Source organism: Limulus polyphemus, unplaced genomic scaffold, assembly GCF_000517525.1.
Source record: "Limulus polyphemus unplaced genomic scaffold, Limulus_polyphemus-2.1.2 Scaffold3318, whole genome shotgun sequence".
In the NCBI taxonomy this organism is placed as follows: Eukaryota; Metazoa; Arthropoda; class Merostomata; order Xiphosura; family Limulidae; genus Limulus; species Limulus polyphemus.
Window position 1 is genome coordinate 41,971 of NW_013668928.1, and position 20,241 is coordinate 62,211.

The window sequence follows — 20,241 nt, forward strand, 5'->3', positions numbered from 1 at the left end:
GAGAAAAAGAGAAAATAACACTTCAAAAATATAAAGTTCTGCTGGAAATAAAAATCTTTTGGTGTTGATTTATGACATTCTAGAGGTTATACAAGAGAAATATGAGAACCTTTAGATGAAAAAATGTTATTTTATTATTAACACGAAAATCATCTTGCACGCAGACTGACTCCTTAAATTCACAGACAAATATTTTATTAAAATATGTTATTTTTTATGTACAACAAACTTGTAATGTTTACTAAAAGCTTGCCAAGTTTTGTTGAGATACAGTTAGCAGATTAAGAAGTCTAGTAAACATAGCTATGTATAGTTTCACAGAAAACAGGGTTGGTGCAAAGCAGCAACACTATTCTCTTGGGATAATAGTAAATGTACTGGCCTGCAGTCCTCAACTTGAGCTGGGTGATCAGCTGAATTTGACAGTTGATTAATTGTTGGACTCATTGATCCAAAACAGTAATAATCAGAAACTAATTCTGATAAGATGACTGTTTTTGTGAGTCATTACACTAATCTCTTAAGCTTATCCACCTTGACTTAACTGAAAATAATAAGAAATCATACTGCAATACTTCAATTACTTGAATAGATGAGGACACTAATTTTCTTTATATTAATTGACTTAAGTGTAACTTCAATTATTTGATTATTTTCATGACATCAATAAATGCTCATAGGTAATTAATTAACTGAGTTAACCACCCAGCTCTATCATCAACCTATATTAAAACCCTTGGTGATGATCTTAACTTTTTACTAAAGGACACCTGATGATTAGACAGAAATATTAAACATGTAACCAAACCTACTAACAAATTTAAAACATTCTTGCTTTGATGGCAAAAGTTCTAATGAATAGAGATTAATAACACTTAGTATTTATGGCTGTATTTAGAAAGCATTTGAAATTTTGCCCTGATGAAGTGATAAAAGTTGAGCAAAAAAAGTTGAAGTAAAAAAGACATTTCTTAAACAGATGATATGTACTTTTAATAAACTAACAATATTATTCAGAGTTTGATAAAGACACTTGGAAGTTATCATGACTAAATGAATATTAATACACTGAAAGACTGAAATTAGCACAATTATTGAACATGAATATACAATATACCAAAAACAAATGTATTAGAACTTCAAAGATTAAAATGTAAAAGAGATTTAATGTGCTTATAAAGATTTATTAAATTTCAAGACTGGAACTAAAAACTTTGTTGACTTTTATCAAATGAAAATGCTTAAATTTTGAATACTGTAAACTATGTAATGGACTCATTTTAGATACATAATGAAATTAGCTAAAATAAAATAAACTTGCCTGTTCCACCAGCAATCATCCCAACATTTCTTACAGTACACTCACTTGGTGGAGACTTTTTGTCTGGTTTAATGGCAAATGTTCCTTAAAATAATCACATAAAAACATGTTCAAAGTCAAAACTATACTGTATTTTTAAAATGTTATAATAGTTAATATTTTCTCATACACTAAAATTTTGTTGTATACATTCAATAATTGTATTTTGAGGGCTCTTGATTAATTTGATAACATTCTATCTTTTGTATTTGTTTTTTGTGTTAGAATCTGATATCAATGAAGAAATTTATAACTCTAAACAGTATATTTTTAGGAACTCTGTTTTAAAATGTGGACACAAAGAAGCATAAGATATGAAAAGAAATGGATATACAGATTAACCCATTAACTTTCTTCTAAAGGACATCTAATAAGATAAGTATTCAACATGCATACAAACAGAGTAACAAATTTAAAATATTTTTGCTTTGAGGCCAAAAGTACTAATAAATAGAGATTAATAACATTCAGTATTTATGGCTGCTAAAACTTCTGGTTATATTCTTATTAAATTTTTTTTAGAAATTTCCACAGAAGTGAGGAAAAATTTTATCACGATAAACAAGATGTCTGAGAAACGAACTAATATAAATAGAGTTAATTGATTTAACCTAGTTTTAATTATTAGTTTGCCTAACAATATATATTGTTGTTGTATATACACATAAGACTGTCAGTATTATCATAAATCCTTTAAAGACAAATCTGGTAGTGAGATCGAGCTAACCTTTAAACTCAAGGAATCCTGACCGACTACCTTGACCTACATATATAGATTAAACCAATATCATCACTAATAATTACATGACTTGTATTTACCTCGACCCATATATTCAATGAGTCCTGAAGGACCTCGAATGTCAATTAAATCTCCAATGTTCATGTTATCCAAGTACTGTGACATCTTACCACCATCAGGATACTTTGGGTTTACATTCTTAAAATACACCTGATGAGAGACATTCACTGTTTATTATGATTTATCTAACATCACATGGTCCTATTTCTAGTTTATGTTTTAATTAGAACTAAAACCTTAAGATAAATATCATCCTATACCAAAAATCATCTAGCAACAGATATGATAACATTTGGCACAGTGAAAGTGTGCAAAGCTTCAGGTCCCATAAAAAAAATGTGTCTAATTTATCAAAATCACTATGATAAATGTGATGCAGCTTGGTTTCCACTTTTGATGAGGAGGAATCCACTTTCAGACAATAAAGTTTGAAGACAGTTTGAAAGGCTAATGAAGGAAAGTTTCTTACAAGTTTAACAATAACAAATAATGATCAAGACAGTGACCTCTGTATCAATATTCTTTTATTTTTTTAAGTAAAATGTGATCGCTAACAAAATCATGATTGTGCATCAATTTATAAAAAAATTAAATAATAGGTTGAACAATCGCCAAGTTTTTTAATATTTTTTATTAAAAGAAGGATGACGTTTGATGATTGCTCAACCTATTATTTAATTTTATTTTCATTGCCTATGCAGTTTTAACTATATTTGTGCATTAATTATGTCAACACTTATAACCACAGAATGTAGATCATTAGTATCCTAGCACAGCCTCACCTGCCAATCACTCTATGTAACTAAGTGGGTTTTCAGCTAGCAGTCACAAGTTGAGAGGAGATGGGTTATCTTTTCATAAGTTCGTATGTGGGTTTGGTCAAAATGACCAACCTTATAACACCTATTGCTTTTTACTGTCAGCTGCAATGAAACTTAGTCCTAATTTTTGTAATGATAATAGTAATACATAATATAATTCTTATTTATTTCAAATATAGAGCTTAGAACACAAAATTATAAGAAGCACAAAGAAAGTAATGTCCTATAACTAGTATAAACATTCTGGTTTTCTAACTAAGTTATAAATGTGTTAAAAAATTCACTTACCTGGTCGACCTGAACTAGTTGATAGCAACATTGAATCTGTAGGCTAAATAATTTAAACACCGTCATCAGAACGAGCTAGCTTTATATGGAAATAAGTAAATTAAAATCTTGTCTTTCTATTGGTTATAAATAATCCAAGAGCAAATGTCAGAAAGAGAGAATTATTGACATTTCGTGAAAGATGAAATGTAATAAGTAATTTATGAGGTGATGTATAATTTATATTTAATTCAGGACATCATATAGGGGTGGTGAGAAGATCAAAAATGGAAAATTCATAGCACTGAAGTATCACGATACAGACAAATGAGTATTTATTTAAATATTTTCTTTTGAAATAAAATCAAAACTTGTATAATATTCAAATTTTATTTATTTACTATGTTTTGATGCTAAGTTTATTGATATACATTGATAATAAATTGTAATTCTGTAAAAAAATCTGGACATGTGCACTTTGACTACCTCCATGTCCAGTTATGGAGAAAAACAGCAAAATATGATCTGTGCTAACTTCTTTCAAATTGACAGTGTGGGCTCATTTAAGGTTTGTTTGCATAAAGGACTTGCTTCATATTCTTGATAAGAGTAATGCTGTTTGTAAAATGTATAAAGCTTGAATCCAGTGTTCAGGTAATACAACCAATATAAGTTTGAATATGAAACAACATCATCAGACTGATGGAACATCACTAAAGACAGCAACAGGAGATCTGCATGCAAGGGAAAGTGACACATTAATATAGTCAACCTACAATAGAAACATTAAATCATTCAAAATTATCTATGATGTCTGTATGTGCTAAAGATATTATCAAGTATATAGTGCATTATATTTGCAAAGATGTGTGTCCATTTTGTTCTATGTAAAATAAATGTTTTTGAAAAATTATAAGTACTTTGGTATACTCTGTCTACCTGTTGTTACTTAACTGAAAATTCTGTTCCTGAATTATACCAGTATGCTAAAGAACAGGTCATGCAAGTGTTTTTTGCAGCAGAGAGGGTAGCACTCACAGGTGACAGAATCATATTTGTCCAATTACATGTCATCCCTTATTGGCAGATTGAGAACTGGTCTCGCACATCTTGCAGACAAGTGTTTTGTTGGAAAGCTCATATCAGCTATCAAGGAATGGAACATTACAGATAAGGACCCTACATTAGTGACTGACAATGCCTCCAACATGAAAACTGGTGGCTAATACGGCACACATTAAGTGCTTTGCACATAGTTTGAATTTGGCATCTCAGTTTGTATTGAAAATGCTTTCTATAACTTGCTTACTAGGTAGAGTTATGTAAATTTTAAACTTTTGCAGATGAAACATGACAGTCAGTTAACATGTTGAAAGAGAAGCAAAAACTGTTAGGCTTACTGGAGTACAAACTGAAAACCAATATTGTTACCACATGGAAGATGATTTAAAGGTTTGTGGAGCAGCAACCAACTGTATATGCCACACTGTTCTCAAAGGAAATTACAAATGACACACCTGTGCAGAAAACATTTTCAATGTGCTAAGTGCACGGAAGGTTGCCACAACTGTTATGTCCAAGGAGAAAATCTCCACATTATCAATTATGGCATCACTGCATGTCCAACTCCTACAGAATGCACAGAGCAACAATTATGACTCGGCACTTGTTAAGGGCATTAAGGACACAATAGCAGAAGATCCAGAAAAGATATATATAAAAATGAGGACATTCTGTGTATTGCTTTTGACCTTGATCCTCACTTCAAAGCTTTCCTTTTCAGAGCCTGACAGTGTGGACATTTGTGCAAAAATGAGTGCTGAAGCTGCAGGGCTGTGGGAGTCTCAGAATCAGTTTAGGTTAACATATTACTCAGAGCTTACATGTAGTTTTGTATAGTAAAAAATAAACTATATATATGTACTATACAACTGATATTTTATATAGTAAGGTTTATGTTTTCATAAACTTTTAAGGATACATCTACATAGTTTGGAACAATGTGGTTCATACCTTGATATTTATGAAACTGTTCTGTATTTAAGTAAAGCAATTTTAAAAAATGTTAAATAACACAAGTTTTTTTTCTTGGTGTTTGCTTTTCAACAGCAAGTGAATTTCCACGGCATTGAGCCAGAGCTCAAACAGCCTGGAAAAACCCACTTTATCAAGCAAGAAGGACTTACCCTAGACTTACAGTGAACCCACATCAATCCAATCATGGTGATCCTGTTGAATAGGTCTATCCTGCTTCCATTGTAAAAAAAAAAAGAAGAATGCAAGACTCTGTTTCTTGTGTACTTGCAGATTTGTTCGAAGATACATTTGTTTTTGAAGCATTTGAGTCACTGAAATCATGTTTAGAAAAAGCAGAGAGTGAGGTCATAAAATATAAAGAGGCAGAACCTTTACCTCTGGATGAAATTCCATTTACCTGATGGAAGATTCATGAGGTGGAAAATCCATGGTTAGATAAGTCTGCAAAGTATTACCTACTTATCCCAGGTAATTTTATGTTTAATGGCAAATTGTGTCCAAGTGTAAATTATTTTTGAATTTCTTTCAGGAATAAATTGTAAACTGCAGTGTAATGTTGTATTGTTGCTTGGTTTGTTAGTGTTAACATTATTCATGGGTTGAGTTTTGAGTTTTTTTTTGTTGTGATGGTTGTGTGAAAATATTTCCACAATAACTTTTGAAAATATGTTAGCGTGAATGAAGGAATGCTTTATAAAGTTTATTTCTTCCCCTGTATAATCTATTGGGAAGAGTCTTGAAGTTGTATATAAAAGGTTTTTAATGTATCGATTTTTGTTTGGTTTCATGAGTAGAATTTCCTGGGTGCCAAGATACATTTACTAAGCTGTTAAGCAATTTTTCGTCATGCTGCATCTTTCTTCCATACTATGTATATATATATTACTACGTCTAAGTAAACTAATTGCACCTGATGATGAAGAAACCTAGTTGAAACATTGTATATTTTTTACCTGATGATGAAGAAACCTAGTTGAAACATTGTATATTTTTTACAATGTTAAACTTGTAATAAAGTTTTCTTTATTACCCATTCAAGCCGTCTCCAAACTTTATCGGTTTCCACTTGTTTGTTCTACACGTTTACACATACGGTGCTGTGTGTACTTTTAAGTCACTGTGTAGAATGAAATTTTTACCTTTTGAGGATCTTTATCCCCCTGTTCATGGAAAGTCTTGTAAAAAACAAAGACAAGGTATATCAACAACTATGAAATACCAGCAGTGGAATTTATTCAACGCTATACCCCAGCTTTTATCTACTGAAGAAGTATTCAAACCAAAGTCAAATCTTAAACTGAAAATCAAGTGAAGATGGGTGTATTAGAATATACTGATTTGCACTCTCAGTTAATTAGTATAACACTGTTTACAGTTTTTTTTCTTCTATCATTCATATGCCAAAATAAAACTTTTAAGCAAAATCACGACATTTCAATATAAAACAAAATGAAAGTTTTTCTTTCCTGCTGAACATAACTTTATATTTTTACTGAAAAAAAAAATACAATAACAGGTTTTAAAAGAAAACTATGTTCTAAAGTCTCAAATTGACATGTTAGCACAAATCTTCCTGTCTCAAAGGAAGACAATAGGAGGCTAAACAACTTACTTTTATCACCAAGTCGATGTACCCCTTTTCATCATCACTGGACACGGGGGTGTAAGGTCGAACACAAAGGTTCCCATTAATTCTGGCACTTAAATAAATGTGTTGGCCTAAAACATATATTAATATTTAGGTGAATGTAAAGCTCACATTTTAAATTTTAACACATTTCTAGTCTTCAAATCTTAGCAAAATAAATCACTGAATTCTAATAAAGATGAAAGAAAAAAAAAGACTTCATTTAATTAACATGACTGATTTTATATGCAAGTAATATGTAAGTATTTAAGTACTACATTACAGAAAGCTTGAAAAGTCTTGTTTACAAAAGAAAAAGATGTACAATAGGGTGGTACAAAAGTATAAAAAGGAAAAATTATTCTGCATGATGTTTGCCTATATATATTCCACTGCCACTAACGATGTTAGAAATAAAAAACTGGATTGATTCATGTATATTTAAAAGTGGTGCAATTTGAACACTTCAGTATCATTATGGTTTTTATTCAGTAACAAAAACAAAGCTGCAAAAATCACTAGCAAACTGAATGAAATACTTAATAGTTTTCTGTGTATCAGAATAGCATATAACTATAATAATAATAATAATACAACAATTTATCATATTCTGGGGGTCAGAAGTGTATTTTGTTTTGTATTTTGCACAAATCTCACAAGGGCTATCTGCACTAGCCGTCCCTAATTTAGCAGTGTAAGACTAGAGGGAAGGCAGCTAGTCATCACCACCCACCGCCAACTCTTGGGCTACTCTTTTACCAATGAATAGCGGGATTGACCGTCACATTATAAGGCCCCCACGGCTGAAAGGGTGAGCATGTTTGGTGTGATGGGGATTCGAACCCGCGACCTGCAGATTGCGAGCTGAGTGCCCTAACCACCTGGCCATGCCGGGCCAGAAATGTATTTTAGTGTAGTTTAACTGGGTGGAGAAGGTATTGCTTTTGATCTTTGTTTTTAGTGATAGAAGAATTAAATGCTTGAATCGGAGCAATACCTCTCTCTGCACAGTCATTTACCACTTTCAATCCAGCAGCTGCCTTCTGCATTTCTTTGTATTCCAGAATCCCTTTCCAGTTTGTTGGGCCTTTGCTTTTTCTTTCCTATTTAAATTTAAGACATTGACTATGTTAAAAGTACTCTTTGTTATATAGGATTGCAAAGAAGCCTTGATATTAAATTTCTTCTCTTGCCGAGATTCTTCACCATTTCATGTTTAATAGTTATCTGAACTCTGTTGTCAAACAGAGCCAAAACAACTAAGTCTTCTAATAAATACCATAAGTGCTATTTGAAGCTTGTCACTGCAGCATCGCCAACTGAATGATCTAGATATGCAAATAACTTTACTATCATGCTGAAGTCATTGAAGGTTACAGCCATTGTTATAGGACCTTCATTCCAGTAGCAAGTATAGACCATGGCTATGAAAAGGCATGCTTGTGTCAAGACCTTGATTTCTTGATCAGTCAGTTTGAACTGTTCTTGAAAGAGAAATATTTTGATAGCATATATGGCTTTAGCCATCCAATGTGCACGATGATATGGCGCGATGCTGGATTGCTGCCTCTTAAATTTAGAAACTACATGGTACATGACCCAATTCTATTGAGTTATAAAATACTGTACATAATAATGTAACAAACTTATGAGATCATGCAAAAGTATCATTATATGCCAACTGATAAACAAAGAGGAATTAAGAAAATTAACTGGAGAAGTAAACTTGTGGCAAATTTCTTTAAATTTGAACCACCCTTAAATATTGATGTACTTAGTTCAAAATTCAATCTGAGGTCTGTCTCCATATAAGGAATGAAAAATGCATCAGGAAGTCTCAGTTGTACCTTTTCATTTTTTACAATATATGTGTGTGGACCACCCTAATGTACAAAGACAGAAAAGGAGACTAAAACACATGGACGTAAACAAAAAACTAAATCTTACTTTAACACAGGGAAAGATGTTTGTTGTTTATAACTACACTGACAAGCCAACTTATTACTTTTGGTGTTTGAACTTTCTGATACTGAAGAGAGTAATGACATTTAGAATTTGTCTATGTTACGATTTCAATTCAGAACACATCCTAATGTGATATCTCATAATACTAGATTACTTATGTTAGTAATTATTGTTACACATATCCAAAAACAGATCCTCTTCCCTTGGGTGTGGGTTATAACCAAATGGAAGGAGGGTTTGTACACATAAGTAAAAGCTGAGAGTTGATCTTCCTTTAAGCTCTTTTGAATGATCACTGTAGTATTTAATCTTACACTTAGATGAGGATTAAAACAATTTCACAACTACTTATATTATATTCACAAGGATATTAGCTAAATACACAACATCTGCACTAAAGTTTCTTGAAAATTTTCCTAAATATATCCAAATAGATTTTAGTTCTGCCTATACTTTGGAAATTTTTAATTACAATATTTATTTTGCCTTAGTTTAAGTTTAGAAATTTAAGACATGCTACACAATAGACTATACTCTGACCTGCATTTACATAACACCCAAATTTTCATCAAAGATAGATATATAAAACAGAAGTGTTACAAACAATTTTAAACCATGCATCATTTAACACAAAAAGTTTTCAAACTAAAACTCAGTGTAACCGGTCTCACAAGGATGCAGAAGGTCATTCTGCATGATTCTGATGTTGTACATAAACTTGTTTCTACATCAAAGCAGCTGCATTTTTTAAACATGCATGTATGATTTTCATATTGTAGGTAGACTAGTTTCTAAATTAAGACAGCTATACTTTTCTAAAGATGTTGATAATTGATATGGCAAAAATGATTTCACTTTGTCAAGTTTTTAGTTTGCGAGATGAAAAACAAAAAATAGTGGCTTGGGTTAATAAAGATTATAACACTTCGAGAATATATGTAAATCTAATGAATTTAATTTCAGCACTGTATCTTTTATTAGAATCTGGCCATGTAACAGATTGATCTTCATTGCTGTTCTTAATGAACTGAAACTGATGAAAAATGACTATGAATCATGACATCGAATTTTAAGATTCGACACTTTTAACAAGTATTAATTACACATTCATGCACACACACATAAATATATATATTGTACTAGCAGAGACCTGCAAAAAATTTGTGGTCAAATTAGTATCTTTATTGTAAAAAGTAGTTTATTAAATACAGGGTTTCTAGAAATATACAAAAGAACTCTAATCACATACACTGAAATCTACAAGTCCACTTGTCTTAGGCCTAACGTTAATTAAGCCTTCACTAAGAATAGCCTATAATTGATAAAGAGATAAATTAACACGTACCTTGTGTAAAAGTTTTTTGCTTTAGCTTAGTTAGGGCTAAACTATATGGTATTCAATACCATCAATAAATAAACTGACAATGTTATTCTACAATATAAAGTTAGATCTTTTTAAAAACTTTGAATGTTATTGTACAAAATGTCTACTAAAGTATATTTACATCCACCTTTTGTTAATATTTGTTGAAATGAAGTGTGTACGCATGCAGATTTAGATAGTAAGTTGCATGTACATTTTGAGGACAGACAAAAACTGGGTATTATTATGAGATATATACAAATACCTTAATTTTATGGAAAAATCAGACCACTCCCATACACAAAAGCTATTTTTAACAACCTTCTGTAAAAAAAAGAGGAACTTGGTTTTTATATTACTGTATTTGTATCTATGGCAAAGCTAGCATTAAGGCTATCTTCTGCTGTCCCTAATTTTGAAGTACTGATTAGAGGGAAGACAGCCAGTCAGTAGCACCTTATCACTCCTGCTAAGTGATTGGAATTGAATGTCACTCTTATAATGCACCCATAGCTTAGAATATTTTGTGGTATTGCATGGATTCCAGCCCTGCTCACTAGTTCCATAATCTAGAGCACTACCACAAGGCCAACTGCACAAGGACAAAAAAGGAGACTAAAACACTTGGACTAAAACAAAAAATTAAATCTTAATTTAACTCAGGATTATCATTACTTATAAATATTTATTTTATGAAATACACTTACATAGTTTAAGATGATTGTTATTTTCATTTTATTTCTAAACACTTTTGCTGAAATATAAATATATTGCTCTTAATAAGTTTAAATTCAGTAAATAACTCTTTTAACAAACAGAAAAAAAAACAACTGTGTGAGAAATTAGTTAAGCGTTAGTTGAACAACAAAGAGTCTCCATCATCAAAAGAGGCTAATGTTACCTGAACACAAACAAGTATATGCAATCCCTATCTTCAACCACAGAAAAACATAATTTTATATGTTTTGTTAAGCAGCCTTTAAGTGCATATATTAGAATCTATTTCTTTGTATTAGGCTACAGGGATCAAGTAAGAGCAGTGATATTGATGAAATATTTCTTTATATAATTTTAATGATAATAAAAATAACTTTTAAACATAATTCATATGCTGCACAATAAAGTAATATTTGATTGGAATTGTGAGCAAACAAAATAATTTTTACTTGTATAATCATAGGAGCAAAAATGCATGTACATGAATTACACTCCATTTTACTAAATAAAGGTCTGCATAAATGTCTGGAAAAAGTATAATTAAAAATGTTACCAATCGGTAGTCCCAGAATATGGTTCGGTGATGGAAGAGCAAATCTAAACCTTCTTGTGTCATGGCTGATAATCTAATAGTAAAAATATGTTGATATTTACTTCAAGGACTCAATTACTAATTATTAGATAACAAAAAAATTAGGATGCAAGTTTGAGCTTTAAAAGCATTTGAATTTTGAAAGGCCATCAAATTATATTTGGCTACTCAGATTTATAGTAAAATAATTTATAACTCTTCAAAATGATGACATTTCAGGCCAATTTGAAAGATGAAGACACTATACTTTCATACTACAACCACAAATCACTCAGTAAATATAATTACAATAATTTTAAATAAAAAGCTTATCCATTATTTGGAGTAAACCTTGGAAATAAGTTTCTAGTATAATGACATTATTTAATAATTACATTTTGCTAGACCCAACTATAATTACGTGTATTAATTGTTCTTTTTGGTAAAAAAAAAGCTCACTGACACCAAAGAAAAATTTTAAACAATAACACATATATGTAATAAGGACACAAGCAATTAAAGTCATTAAAAATTATTTGTTGCTAAGCAAAAAGTTACAAAATGGGCTTTCTGTGTTGTGCCCACTACAGGTATCAATACCTGGTTTTTGGTGACATAAGTCTTCACACTTACTGATGAGCCACTAGAGGTGTGGAGGTGGGGTGTTATTAAAATAATACATTTGATAAGAACATTTATTTTTGCTAACAGTTGCAGTGTGCCAAAAGTGATTTCAATATTAAATTTCAACTCATTTCAAAAATTTACTTTAATTAAACTTTTTTTGTACTGAGAAGTCAGTTATTTTTTTCTGTAAACATCGTGAAACAAGAATCTATAATTAAATGCTTTCTAAACTTTTTGAAGCCCGGAGAATATATTATTTAGCTTTTTCTTAATGAGTTACAATGAAACTTTGTTGCCTCCAGACATTTTATTATGAACAAATTACAGTAAATCCAATATATATTTTATCAAACAAAAAAGAAGTTTGTATACATACATTTGCAACTACACAAACACATTTAATACAATTTAAAAATAAAATTACACTTAGTAATGTTGATCCTTTTTACTCTCCATTTTAAGATTTACTTTTTGTTTAAAATATGAAATTCTACATCTTTATGAAAAATTACAATTGCATATATATATATATTTCACATAAAGGCCTAGTTATTGTTGCTAGGAAATGTAAAGAGCTTGGCAGCCTCAATCTTGTTTTCTTTTATAAATGCAATAAAACATTTTTTCTTTTTTTTTAAAACTTAGAAATATGAACTTAAAAATACTCAGTTTTTTAACTTTACTTTGTTGCATAATAAAATAAGGCTTAAAGAAATAAACAACAGCTTAATTAAAACAGAGGAGTAACAGAACATTATGTACTAGCTACAAATTCCAAAATTAAGACATTAAAATTTAGAAATGGTAGTCAACACAACATATATAACCACTACAAAACTGGAGCCTACCCCTAGGATACATTAATTGTAGCCAAGTCAAAAACAAAAAACTCTGTGTGGAGATGTAGGAACATGATGTTAGTGCACACTGTAGATTCTACAGCACAATACACACACAGAATATTGTACAGTAGGCCTTATGATCAACACAGCAAAAGAGTTAATTTCATCTTTACAAGAAAGGGAGGGGAAAAGATGTCTTGTATAAAAGTATTAAACAACTTTTAGAATGACAGAGCCAAAGTAATTAAACACAAAACAAATACAGAGTAGGCTCAACTGCATTCGTTAGTGTATTTCCACAATAAACAAATTAAGATGGATTATAATGACCAAAATTTAAGTAAAAGTATTTAATTTGTTACAAAATTTACAGATGTTTTATGGGTGCACTGAAAAAAAAAGAAAGAATTTCAATAATTCTAATTTGCTTTTCTTTCCAGAGTGATTTGCTCTAGTACTACAGAAAACTGAACACATGGTTAAATGCCCAAATATTCTCACCTCTTTGTCCACTAGCTTGATCCTGTACTTGGCAGTTGAGTCTTGCAGTAATTTTGGAGGTCCTTGTTTGCGGCCAAAAATGTATTTGATTATAACCACTGTCACTACTACTACTCCAGCACCAATCAAAACAGGAACTGACTTACAAAAATAATAGTACATTAGTATTTTCTAGTGCTAACAGTTTCAATATTATCAAAATATTTCATCACATGCAAAGAATATAAAGTTAGAGGTAAAGAAATACAATCATAAAAAAAATATATAGCAAGAAATTTATTATTCGCATATTAACACAAGTCAGATATATTACAACAGTTGAACAATTAGTATAACACAGTTTCATGTTAATCTTTCTATGATAAGAAGAACAATGGGAATTACAAAAACAGCCAAAGTAAAGACAAACAAAGTGGTTAGAAGAAATATAACAGGACTGGCAGGAACTTTTAATCCATAAGTGTTACTACTACAGGTGCAATTCATGCTGAAAAAAAAAATTAAGTTAAGCTGGCACTAAAAAATGGGGGGGAAAAAAAGAAATAAATCAAGTCATATTAAAATCAATGTTTACCTTTACAAGACTGAAAAAAGCCATGATGAAGAAGCTTATGAAAGATTACAGGAAACTCTCCCACTTGTTGAACGACTAAGCACAAACAGACAGAACAACAGTTATATGATAACAAACGTCTAAGAAGAAACAATACCATGAGAACTATTTACCACAAAGTTAAGAATCTGCTAACCATATGGGTCACTGGCCCTGAAAACAATGACTGTGTAACTGGTTTGAGCTGTTTTCCTGAAAAACTTTATTAATTAATGCTTTAGCAAATACAGTTAAATGAATACAAAAAGTTAACAAAGCGGATTCATCTTAGTGGTCTTATATGTTTAAAATATATTTGTGAATAACAAAATACAAAATATTTGTTTTTTTCAATAAAGAACCTATAATGTATGTAAAATATATTTTAAAACTATACAGCTTGCTACCTTTAGATTTCACACTATAAATACTAAAACGTAACACCTTTCATAAAACTGGTTGTTAAATAATTTATTAGCAGTTTATATTTTAGCTCTAATTTTCAGAAGGCCAACTATGAAGTCACAAGACAAGTTTTATAATTAGTGAACTGGGATAATGAGTGTAAAAAAAACGTGATGTGTAACAAACTTGGGAAATTTTAAAAAATAAATTGCTGTATATTTAAGACAGGCATTTTCCTAGAAAGACAAAACTGGATTGTAAAGTGGTTGAAAAGGTTGTTATTAATAGAATCCAGTCAAACTGGACCTTTATTATTAGTGGAGTAAACTTTGCTAATGATGTTAACTCTGGAGTGTTTCTAGTTGCATGAAGAATGTTGAGGTATTACAGAATGACTTAGATAAAAAATTACATTATCATTAGTTCTTTCTGCAGATGTGAGCATTTATCATGTAATCATCTTATGTATATTGCGAACCACGGTGTCTGTCTGAGCATTAGTCTGTCTCTTGTTTTCGGTGGTCACTTTCCGTGCTGCATTTAAAAAGCTGTGTACGCAGACAAAGCTCAACATTCACTTTTGAAATGTTGGGAAAACAGGTATGAATAATGTTAATGCCAAATTTTATTTTGCAAGCACAATATTCTACAATAAATTATTAGGAATTAATCCCACTATCATCCACATTTCAAAATTTGACGTAACTTAAAAATAAAAATGTAGATTTACTGTACATTATTGTTGAGCAGCTCTTATCATAACTGAAATGTTCAACAAATATTTTTAACAGTGGGTGGTATAAGTAGCTCAGAGCTCTGGTTCTGAGTGAAACCAAGAGTGCAACAAAATTAATCTTTTTAAAGTTCATAAAAAAATGTAAATTGCTAGAATAACTTAAAGTTTTCCCATCACTGGGAGTGGGTACTTTTACTTGTTACATATATTTCCCTACACACATATTACATTACATATAACTTCTATCAGTAATCTATATAAATATAGTCAATATGTGTATCTGTTCCTTATACATTTCTTGATTAATCAGCACCAAACTTGACACTGATACAGGATGACATGAGGAAGGTCATAAGGGTGGGGGGATTGGATCCCCCATCTAATTTCATAATGAGTGAATTCTTGAAAACAGCGTGTCTTTCTTTTCAGTATTGGTACCTTTATATATTTTTATTGCACTTTTAATGTTTATTATGTTAAATAAAAAAAAATAAAAAATAGAAGCACAGTTTCCTATCCTTTGTTACAAACAAGTTTATATTTCACCTGTCTAATGAACGGGTATTCCAGCTAGCAACTTATATTTTCTCTTTGTATTTTATGCAATCATCTTAGCTAAGCTTGAACTACAGTGTACAATGTAACATGTTATTGGTTGTACACGTTTATTGGTGATTGGCTTACACATAATGTTATGTTAATAACTGTAAACATGTGACATCAACATATGCTGTACTGCAGTCTATAAATATTTAACTGCCAAGTTAAGAAGAGAGGTAGATGGGGTTAGTAGTGTTTGTTATTATCATTTCTGAAGGCAGTACCACGTAAGTTCTAATGTACTGGTGCCTAGTTGGACTTGCCACTCAGCATATGGATGCCACTTGTCCTGTACTTCATTAGATATCCATGTTAGGGGTTGCCATCATATACTGCTGATACTGATTGGAAAATCTGGTACTATGCAATGCAAATTTTACCACTGTGATGCAATACTACTAGGATTAAATTCAACTATCACCAGGTCCCCAATTTTAGCATCATGAACTATTAATATTTCAATAAAGTGATAAGATAAAAGCACTTAATTTGTTAATAATACAAATTAGTTTTTGCTATTACCATGATACTGAGATGTTGCTAATTTCAATTATGTTTGTAATGGAAAGCATAGAAAGGCTAGGAATAATAAAATTTGCTTGCCAGAACATTACAGAGCATACTGATAATTCTGTTGCTGATACCAAGGGGCATTCTCTTGTAATGCATGAACATGTAGGAATGAATAAATCAGAGGAGCTGCTTAAAAAAGTATAAAGGTCTCTTTTATAGGTTTAGAGATAGAAACAAATTTTGGGAGTGTTTCCTTGGGTTGGAAGTGGAATGAATTACTTAGCAATATCCAAAGCTTAAATGAAAGATTATCAAAGATATTTTTAAAGCAACAGGTATGTTGGCTGGACAAGTGGAATAGTTTTCAGGGCAAGGGTAAATTATGTGTTATAGATGGGCTCCACTATAGCAAGTTAAAGGGTAAATTATGTGTTATAGATGGGCTCCACTATAGCAAGTTAAAGGGTAAATTATGTGTTATAGATGGGCTCCACTATAGCAAGTTAAAGGGTAAATTATGTGTTATAGATGGGCTCCACTATAGCAAGTTAAAGGGTAAATTATGTGTTATAGATGGGCTCCACTATAGCAAGTTGATAACATTGTTTGTGGAAGGTCTAAGTAAATTCATTAAAGACAGTTTAAAGTAAAATTTACATAATGATGAGGTACCTGAAGAAGACAGACCAATATTCCTGTTGAAACATGCAGTATTTTTTCTCAAACATAAAACACTTCATTATGCTTATAAATTGTCATTTGCCAATTTATTGTTACCTACAGACAATAAAGGACCATTTGGCCCTTCAATGCCATCCTTGCTCTATCATCCACCCTTGAGAAAAAGTAAAACCTTAAACCCACCCTTTATGTTTCAGGAAATTGACTGCATATCTTAAACTATTGTAAAGTGCTAGCCTACACCACTTTTGACGACAACTAATTCTGTAAGTCAACCACTCTGTTAGAAAAATAAAGCTGCATTAACTGTACCCCAGCCTATCTTTTCCAAACCTTGAACTTGTGTCCTCTCATCCTGTTATCTTGAGAATACAGCAACAGAAAAATTAGAAGCTGTTATCTTATTGAATACCCAGATAATCTTGTAAGCTTCAACGTGCTTAGATCATTCCTTACCCTTCTTTTCTCAAGAGAAAACATTTAATAGATTTTAACTTGTTATTGTAAGATAACCTTGCTATTCCTGGATTCATCCTAGTCCCTCTCCTTAACCATTTCCAATAAGTCAATATCCTATTTTAGATAAGGAGGACAAAATTGTACACAGTATTTCACATGTGGTCTAACTACTGATTTATCCATAGATATTTACCTTCTTTGACTTTTAATCAGTATGTTTACCAATATACCCTAAAGTTTTATTGGCTGTACTCCTAAGAACAGAGCCAAGTGTGTTGGCTTGAGTAACTTATCCACCAATATAACAAGATCCTTTTCTCCTTGGTTATATAACTGAGTTGTTTCCCATATTTGTGGGATACAAGTTATTATAACCCAAATTCATTATCTTTCACTTGCTATAATTAAAGGTCATTTGCCAAATACTTGTCTAACATATCAATTGATCCAAGTCACTTTGCTGCACCTCAACATCTTCAATATAGCTAGAAATACCCAAGAGTTTAACGTTGTTAGCAAATTTTAGTAATTATGCCTCCATCAATATCATTAGTATTAATAAATAAAAGCAATGTTCCAATTCTACTGGACTCTATTAATAACAATATTTTGCTTTCTGACATCCAATCACTCTACAGTTCAATTAACCAGTCTTTCCACAGCCCCTACTGATGTGATTTTATTAGATAATGTTTTATGTTGCACCTTATCAAAATCTTTTCAAAAATCTAAGTACACCATTTCTGCACCCTTAGCTTCATTTAGGTAACAAGAAATATCCTAAAAAAGTTAAAAGATTAGTAAGGTGAATCAGTGTCTATATTAATGGTATCATATTTCACAAAAGCATTTTATATGTCTTCTTTTATAATACTCCAGAGCAACTCTTCCTTATAAAAATACATAGGAGCAATATAAGCAACTCTCCAAGCTTTGACCAGTTGTCCACTGTCTATTAACCTATAAAAGATGAAAGCTCGCATATCTTATCTCCCATCTCCTTTAAAACTGTAGAATATTGATGATATCTTCCTTTAGATAAGAAAGCATTTAAAAGGTCAACCATCTCATAGTCTTCAACAAAAATCTTGTCATCAGCATCATTTTAAAACTCAATCTTCATTTTAATATTTTTCTTACCTTTAACATGATTAAAATAATTCTTGTTTTAAGTTCTAACATTATCCAACTGATGGAACAATACATTGCAATCTTTAAAAGCAAGAAGAGCATATTTAAAGAGCTATACTCACTATAAGGTTGATTTTTAGTTATGATTAATATAGGTAGATTGCTTTAATCAGAAGCTAATACTAATAATCAGACAACTGTTTCTCATACACCATTTTCAATTTCCTATTTCATTTTAATTTATCTCTAGGATTCCTCTGATTCTGAAAATCATCCAAACTGTCTTTAGTAATCCAGTTACCTTAACGATGGGCAATACAATCAGAGAAGTGATGAATAAAACATATTTAACAGACATTTTGGAATACATACAATCCATCTTTAGGAAATACCTTCTGAAGACACAAAACTATAATTACAAATAATAACCTGAAAGTCAAACACAAGTTTATGTACTATGATAAAAATTTGTAGTTTGATGATATATCAAAACCTTGATAAGTGTTTAATCTAAACTGGTCCTTTATAAAAGGCATTGTAATATTTCATTCCAACTAGCTTCTACACATACTTTGACAGCTACACTCACTCTAACTATAAATGTAACCTGTTTACTTATTTACTGACAAGAGCTTACAAAGTTGTTGTTTTTTTCTATCCGAAATAAAAGTTCGAAAATCTGTGTATTAAGAAAAACGGGTATTCCAGATCTTTCTTTGAAATCATAACTCATTATTTTTTTAATGGAAAACTAAAAGCCCTGCAAATTGATGCCTTTATTACTTTGGTAAACCAAGCTTAATTCTAAAAAATAAACTCACTGCATTGTAACATACTTACTACATAAAAATTAAACTGAGAATTGTCTTTAAATTATCACATCAAATAAAACATTTTTTTTTTACCATTTGAAAGATTGAATTCTGACTCCACTTCATTCATGGGTCATTTATTCATATATTTATGGTAGCTGCAATGCTACTTACACTGAAAAACTCAAATATCATTTAACTGTACGTACACATGAAGGATTTCTTACAGAAGTAATCACACTTTTATTATCTCCCTGCATCTCTGATATCCACATACACAGAGTAAAACTGATGGATACAAAACCTCATCTACTGCAGGTCACAAAGATTTGGATCTTCTGATTAAAGAGTCTAAAATCTTACTAGATAACTATTAACTCCATTTCTAATGAGTTAAGCTTGTTTTAATTCTTTCTTACGAGCAATATAGTTACATTTACATATCTATTCAATGGATTTATATCCAAGTTAATTTACTGGTTTCTACAATCCCCATTCCCTTTGAGTCTCAACATTGCTCTTACAATTGTGTATAGTACAAAAACTTGTATTAAACATTCAGACACTTGTAATTACAGCATCATAGTTACTTTAGGTATTGGATGACGATGGAATGTGTGCATCCCAAAATGGCCAGGTCATTAAATACGTTGCTGTTTGCCAATTCTGTGGTTCTTTTGTTCATCATTAGTCTACATTTTCTACCTCATGAATCTGTAAGCCAGTTACCATATTTTTCGGTGTATAAGACGCACTTTTTTACCCCAATATTTGATGTCAAAATCTGCTTGTGTCCTATACACCAAAGGTATGAA

At 31.0% G+C, this 20,241-nt stretch overlaps 1 protein-coding gene across 3 annotated transcripts in view; it reads right to left on the minus strand.

The window, feature by feature from the left end:
- LOC106469126 (NADH-cytochrome b5 reductase 3-like) overlaps positions 1-20,241 on the minus strand; it is a 31,873-nt gene that overhangs the window by 7,103 nt on the left and 4,529 nt on the right. For 2 of the 3 annotated variants that reach the window (XM_013929588.2, XM_013929587.2), the window contains exons 2-7: positions 14,072-14,146; positions 13,498-13,638; positions 11,510-11,582; positions 6,897-7,003; positions 2,180-2,309; positions 1,322-1,405 (exon numbers count right to left, since the gene is read on the minus strand). In XM_013929588.2, the coding sequence (XP_013785042.1) occupies positions 1,322-1,405; positions 2,180-2,309; positions 6,897-7,003; positions 11,510-11,582; positions 13,498-13,638; positions 14,072-14,095 (559 nt within the window). In that variant the 5' untranslated portion in view covers positions 14,096-14,146. The remainder of the gene's footprint in view (positions 1-1,321; positions 1,406-2,179; positions 2,310-6,896; positions 7,004-11,509; positions 11,583-13,497; positions 13,639-14,071; positions 14,147-20,241) is intronic. The other variant, XM_013929589.2, reaches the window with a different exon arrangement.